Below are 6,510 nucleotides of genomic sequence, written 5' to 3'. Positions count from 1 at the left end.
CTCCCCCCCTCCAGCAGAGCTTCTGCTGCCTGGAGCTCACCCTGGAGCTGTGTCGGAATCTCTGCAAGGGCCACTTGCACCGGGAGGCTGAGGAGGTGCTGAAGGACATGAAGGGCTTCCTGGGGGCCACTGGCAGCTCTGCAAAATCTTTTGGGGACCTCCTGTCCCTCCTGGAGGCTGCAGTCCAGCTGAGCTGGGTGCTGGCCAAGGGCATTGGCCCCCCGGGACCACCCTTGTCCCAGGCTGCAGCAGTTCTCAGCGTGGCAGCAGGGACCTCAGAGCGGGTCCTCAGGGTGCTGGCTGAGACCTGCCAGCTCATTGTCTCCTCCCTCAGCGAGTACATGAAGAGGAACCATCACCAGCCCTTTGCCCGGGAGGATGTGCTCGGCCTCTGCGCCTTCACCAAGGGGCACTGTCGTGTCCTCCACCAGCTGCTGGAGAGGGTGAGGCTGGGAATGAAATGACATGGTCTGTCAGAGCCTTTCTGAGCAGCTGGAGGGTTTGTAACCCCCCTCCAGGCTCCATGTTCCCCTTAATCCATCGATGCACTGCCCCTATTGGCCGCACGGGACCACGCTTGTCCCAGGCTGCAGCAGTTCTCAGCGTGGCAGCAGGGACCTCAGAGCGGGTCCTCAGGGTGCTGGCTGAGACCTGCCAGCTCATTGTCTCCTCCCTCAGCGAGTACATGAAGAGGAACCATCACCAGCCCTTTGCCCGGGAGGATGTGCTCGGCCTCTGCGCCTTCACCAAGGGGCACTGTCGTGTCCTCCACCAGCTGCTGGAGAGGGTGAGGCTGGGAATGAAATGACATGGTCTGTCAGAGCCTTTCTGAGCAGCTGGAGGGTTTGTAACCCCCCTCCAGGCTCCATGTTCCCCTTAATCCATCGATGCACTGCCCCTCCCAGGTGTCCCCATCCTGAGCAGCAGTGCCTGGTGCTGCCTGGGCCCCACAAATGCTGCTTTTGTCCTTCCCCCCCTCCACAGGTTCCCCCTGAGGGTGTCACACAGAAGCTCTTGGTGAAGCAGCTGCTCTACCACAGCCTCCAGCTCTTCACCAGCCTGACCTGTGACACCTTCCAGTGCTCCAAGGTACCAGCAGCCAAGGGGATGGTCCCTGAGGGTGGGATGGGCAAGACCTTGTTGATGCTGGGCAGCTTCTCCCTTCAGAGGTGGTGTGTTGGTGGGGCTGGAAGGGGAGGCTGTGGATCCCTGCTGGACTCTTGCTGGCCACCTTCTCCCACAGGTGGTGGGCTGGCCAGGCCTGGAGCTGCTGGCAGCATCCTGCAGGAGGAGTGTGGAGTGGCTGCTGGAGGGGCTGGAGGGGCTCCCTGGGGCCAAGCGAGCCAAGTACCTCGATGTCACAGGTCAGTGCTGGGGCAGGTGGCACCCAGCCCAGCTCCTTGGGTCACACACGGTGACAGAGCTCAGTGCCCATGTCCCCAGGGAGCAGTGAAGGGCTTCTCTGCCACACAAAGCCTGTGGCTGGTGGGGCTGGGGCAGGTGGTGACAGTCCCTGGCCAGAGGAGGAGAGAGGGGTCGTTCTCTTCCTGTTGTGTCTTTGATACTTGGGTTTCACTCGTGGCAGCCTCGTGCACATTCAGGCTGGCCAGCATCTTCTACAACCAGAACCTTCACCAGGAGGCCACCTCCATCTGTGAGCCCTTCTGCTCAGCACTGCAGGCAGCAGAGGGATCCACGTGTCCAGAGATGTCCCAGGAATGGGTAAGTGCTTCTCTGGTGCTTCTGGCAGAAATGAGGCTCAGCTGAATGGTCTGATCCTGGTGCCAGGGGATCAAAAGAGGATGGGACCAGCTTTCCTCCCGGAACAATCCCAGTTCCCTGCTGTGAGGTCTTCCCTTTGCCAGGGAATAGAGGCTATGACATGGGAGTTTGTCCCCACGGGGAGCTGAGGCTGCTTCTCTTTCCTCTCCCTGCAGCTTCAGAGGTGCTTCAGGCTGCAGGTGGAAAGCAACCGCAAGCTGGGCCGGCTGGAGGGAGCCCTGGGGAGTGTGGTGAGGTGGCTGGAGGTGCTGCAGGGCCCTGGGGAGCTGCTGGCAGAGCCTGTGTCCCTCTGGGTCAGAGTCAAAGCAGATGCCACGAAACAGGGAGCTGAGGAGTCGCGGTTACGGTAAGACCTGGAAGGGCTGGCCCATAGGGGTGGGACATCTGGAGAGCTGGGGCTCCCAAGGTGGAAAAGAGAAGGCTCTGGGGAGACCTTAGAGCAGCTTCCAGTGCCTGAAGGGGCTCCAGGAAAGCTGGGGAGGGACTTTAACTAGAGAAGATGGTGAGAGGACAAGGGGTGATGGTTTTAAACTGAGAGAGGGGAGATGGAGGTGAGAGATTAGGAAGAAATTCTTCCCTCTCAGGTGGTGAGGAGCTGGGATGGGTTGCCCAGGGAGGTTGTTGATGAACAGTTTCCCACATCCATCCATGGAGGTTTTTAAGGCCAGGCTGGAGGAGGTTTTTGTGCAGCCTGGTCTGGTGGGAGGGGTCCCTGCTCATGGCAGGGGGGTTGGAATTGATGATCTTTAAGGTCCCTTCCAACATCAATGATTCTATGAAATGACACTTGTCCCCATGAGATGTTCCTGGCTCTGTCCAGAGCCCCCACACAGCTTCTGTTTCTCCCAGAACCCTGAAGGAAGGCTTGGAAGGGCATAGGCTGGACACAGACACCTTGGTGAATGTCCTCTTTGCTGAGCTGAAGGCCTACAAGGCTGTCCAAGGGGACACGGGGCAGGAACGCTACAACGTCCTCTGCGACCTCCTGGAGCTCTGCCCGGAGGGGAGTGGTCGCCTGCATGAGAGAGCCCTGGGCTTGATGGAGCTGGCCCAGGTCTTGTGCTACCACAGCTACTCCCAGCAGACAGACTGGTGGGTGGACACTGGCACACTGATATCACCCCTCTGTGTCCCTGAAAGTCCCCAAGGAGCATTTGAGGGTCCTCAGGGGAAGTTTTCAGGATCTGCAGTGTTACTGTTCTGGCTGTTTGCTCTGTTTGGGGTCCTGAAATGTATCTGTGCCTCCCCTTAAAATGCTCCAGGGGTTTTGGGGACCAAAGGCTGTTTCTGATCCCTCTCTTTGGCAGCTCTTCTCTGGACTCAATCCATGAAGCCTTGAGGCTGCTGGAGCTGGTGCCCAGGAGTGCCCAGAACCAGGACCAGCTCCTTGATGACCAGGCACAGGCTCTGCTCTGGCTCTTCATCTGCACCCTGGAGTCCAAGCTGGAGAAGGTGGGTGGGGGTGGCAGGGCAGGGCTTTGGGACACTGAAAAGTCCAAATCTGGGAACACCACAGGGCTCTGTGCTTGTCAGGTGCCCTCAGCCTTGCTGGCAATGCGCAGCTCTGCACTGGGGCCACCAAAGGACACAGAGACAAACCCTGGGGTGTCTCAAGGTGCATTCTCCCCCACTGCAGAGCATAGAGAGGGACCAGAGAGCCAAAGATCTGGGGCTGAAGAAACTGGAAGAGTTTGAGCCCAATGACCTCAACCACGAGGACAGGCTGCTGGAGGACCCGTTCCTGTACGACGGAGTCCGCTTCAACCTGGCAGCAGAGAGTGGTGAGGATGCTGGCGGGTTTGGCCCTTTAAGAAGAGGCTTTTTAGGAGGGCCTGGGTTTGGGTCAGGGTTTCTCAGACCCACGCTGTGCTCTCAGCTCTGCACCAAAGCCTGGATGATGCCTTCACCCTGTGGAAGCAGCTCCTGGGGACGCGGCGTGTCCCGGCCGTGCGCAGCGCCGAGCAGACCGCGGCCTCCCTACGCCTCCTGGCAGCTCTCTACAAGCTGATGGCCAAGGTGATGCTGCTGGGGAGGGGGCTGGTGGCACAGCAGCCTCTTTTGGCACACAGTCCCTCTAAGGTGGCCTCTGAGTGTAACTGGTTGGTGTTTCCCTGTTCCCAGCCCTTGCAAGCCATGGAGACCTACCTGCTGGTCAGAGACCTGTGCCGCACGCTCGGGGACAGCCTGGGCATGGCCAGTGCCCTGGGCCAGGTCACCAGGCTGCTCTTGCAGCTGGAGTGTCCCAGCTATGCCCAGGTAAGTCTAGGGAGGGAAGGGGCTGCAGGGCTTGCTCAGCCCTTCCCTGAGCCTGCAGCCTTGATGGTGACGTGTTGGTTTCCAGCTCTTCCTAGAGGAGATGGAGTCCTGCCTGCAGGAGGCTGACAGCAGTGACAGCTCCTTCTTGCTGCAGCAGCAAACCTGCCTCCTGCTCCGCAGCCAGCTCTGCTGCTCCAACCACCAGGTGAGGCCCCTAAAGACCCTCTTCTAAATCAGAAGGGGTGTCAGAGGGGCTGCAGCAGCTGTCATTACCTCTCATGAGGAACCTTGAGCATGGGGATGCTCTGAACCACAAATAGTGACTCTTGCTCTGCAGCTTGAAGAGGGGCTCACTCTGTTGCTGCAAGTGCTCCAGAACCTGCCTCATCAGAAAACCACCAAGGTCTGGTACGTGCTGCGAGCCCATGTGCTTCAGCTGGTGACTGTCTACCTGAGCCTGCCCCCTGCCTGCCTCTCCCTGGAGCTTCGGCAGCAGCTCTTTGACCAAGGTGAGTTGCTGGGATGGTTAAAACCTTCCTGGGGTGCACCAGCCTGGCAGGGGTCATGGATGAAACGGAGTCATGGAATGGTTTGGGTTGGAAGGGATCTGAAAGACCATCTAGATCCAACCCCCCTGCATGGGCAGGGACACCTCCCACCAGCCCAGGCTGCTCCAAGCCCCATCCAGCCTGCCCTTCAACACCCCCAGGGATGGGGCAGCCACAGCTTCCCTGGGCAACCTGTTCCAATGTCTCACCACCCTCACAGGAAGGAACATTTTCCCTAATGTCCAACCTGAATCTCCACTCTTTAACCTTCAGACTATTGCCCCTTGTCCTCTTACTACACACGTGTAAAAAGCCCTATCCCAGCTTTCTTGTAGGTCCCCTTCAGACACTGGGAAGTTGCTCTGAGGTCACCCTGGAGCCTTCTCTTCTCCAGGCTGAAATGTTTTTCAGATGAGATTTGCCCTGCAAATGTTTGACTTCTGAGTTTCTCCAAACCAGCCTGTTTGGGGTGATGAGAGGGAATTTGCTGCATGCTAGGAGGGGTCTTGGTGGGTGCTGATCCCCACAACTGCCCTCACACAGGGTGGCAGATGCCTGAGATGGCTCTCAGTGAAGCCCAGAAGCTTTTCCGCAGTGTCATCCTCCTGCTGAAGGGCAGTGACATCCTGGGCTGCCGGGCAGGGGTGTCTGATGTCCAGTTTGTGGATTGTGGTGAGCTCATGGGGACTAGAACCCCCTGGAATCCCCTCTGCCCCTCTGGAAAGTGTCAGGCTCTTTGCCTGCCACTCTGGGAGGAGCAGCTTGGGTCACCTTCTTGTCCTCCCTCCCAGGGGACAACCTGCTGCTGAAGTGGCAAGTGCTGGCAGACATGTTGGGCTGCTTGGAGCACCTGGTGGCTCTTCTCAGCAGGTTGGAGATGGTGTCTAAGGCTAAAGCCTTCTGCTTGGAGGCCATCAAGCTGGCCCAGAAACTACAAAGCACCCGTTGGTGAGTTGTCCATGCAAGTGGGGGACAGCCTGGCCCTGAGCTTGGGGGATGCTTGATCAGTGCTGAGCTGCCTTGCAGCCCCAGGGGGCTTCAGGTGTTCCTGTCCCTTGGAGGGGACTGGTCCTGACTGGGAGGGTTTGGCACCTTCTCAGCTTGGTCTGGGACAAGCAGCTGCTCTGAGGGGTGTTAACCCATGAATCCAGCTCACCAGGTTGGATGTGAGTTTGTTCCTCTGGGGATGGAGTAGGGGCTGTTGCTGGGGTGGCTCTGAGGGCTGCCTTTCCATCTGCCCCCCAGGTTGGCTTCCTTCTTGGTGCTGAAGGCCCAACTAGAGCTGCAGCAGAGTGACCTGGAGCTGAGTAACTTCAGCCTGGAGCATGTTCTCTTCCTCCTGGAGTCTAACACTGGTGGGTCCCTGCTCTGGACTTGGAGGGGAATGGGGGGCTGAGATGACCCCCAAGCCCAGGCAGTGCCAGGGGTGACTCCTTGTCCTGCCTGTGCAGGTGCTGCTGGAGCAGCCAATCCCCTGGCCCTCCCAGGAGGGTGCAGGGGTGGGGGGGTGACTCTGAGCCACGTTTGGGCTCATCAAGTGCCTCCTCCAGCAGCTAAAGGCTTCGCTGGTGGAAGTGTTGGATCCAGCCCCTCACACCCTTCCTGGGCTGGCTCTGATGGGAGCTGGGGGGCCGAAATCACCCTCCCTTCCACCCACAGAGCTTAAGGACAGCAAGAAGCAGAAGGACCATACGAAGATCCAGCCCAAGAAGGGCAAACTCGAGGGCAAGAAGCCACGGCCCCCCATCTCTGAGCCCCCTGGGGAAGAGGAGTGTTTCCTGCAGGGCCCGGCACTGGAGCTGGTGGCCCCGGCGCGCGGGCTGGGGAGGGCGGACGCGCTCGGCGCCTCCCCGGAGCTGAAGCCCGTGAGGAGGAAGAGGCTGGGCTTCCTCACCCACCCAGCCTCCCGCCCCTGCTGCCTCTG

The 6,510-nt window shown here is 59.4% G+C and overlaps 1 protein-coding gene across 1 annotated transcript in view; it reads left to right on the top strand.

Moving 5' to 3' along the window:
- ESPL1 (extra spindle pole bodies homolog 1 (S. cerevisiae)) overlaps positions 1-6,510 on the top strand; it is a gene marked incomplete at its 5' end in the record, with an annotated part of 10,572 nt that overhangs the window by 318 nt on the left and 3,744 nt on the right. The window contains 17 exons of the mRNA XM_010006402.1: positions 15-443; positions 587-787; positions 985-1,089; positions 1,244-1,364; positions 1,586-1,722; positions 1,938-2,128; positions 2,632-2,874; positions 3,090-3,234; positions 3,419-3,579; positions 3,630-3,798; positions 3,904-4,038; positions 4,124-4,243; positions 4,376-4,547; positions 5,130-5,258; positions 5,378-5,534; positions 5,832-5,941; positions 6,246-6,503. Coding sequence (XP_010004704.1) covers positions 15-443; positions 587-787; positions 985-1,089; positions 1,244-1,364; positions 1,586-1,722; positions 1,938-2,128; positions 2,632-2,874; positions 3,090-3,234; positions 3,419-3,579; positions 3,630-3,798; positions 3,904-4,038; positions 4,124-4,243; positions 4,376-4,547; positions 5,130-5,258; positions 5,378-5,534; positions 5,832-5,941; positions 6,246-6,503 — 2,983 coding nt within the window. The remainder of the gene's footprint in view (positions 1-14; positions 444-586; positions 788-984; positions 1,090-1,243; positions 1,365-1,585; positions 1,723-1,937; positions 2,129-2,631; positions 2,875-3,089; positions 3,235-3,418; positions 3,580-3,629; positions 3,799-3,903; positions 4,039-4,123; positions 4,244-4,375; positions 4,548-5,129; positions 5,259-5,377; positions 5,535-5,831; positions 5,942-6,245; positions 6,504-6,510) is intronic.

This window comes from Chaetura pelagica, unplaced genomic scaffold, assembly GCF_000747805.2.
Source record: "Chaetura pelagica isolate M959 unplaced genomic scaffold, ChaPel_1.0 scaffold291, whole genome shotgun sequence".
Taxonomy (NCBI): Eukaryota; Metazoa; Chordata; class Aves; order Apodiformes; family Apodidae; genus Chaetura; species Chaetura pelagica.
The sequence above is the reverse complement of the archived record's forward strand: the minus strand, read 5'-3'. Positions and strand labels throughout refer to the sequence as shown.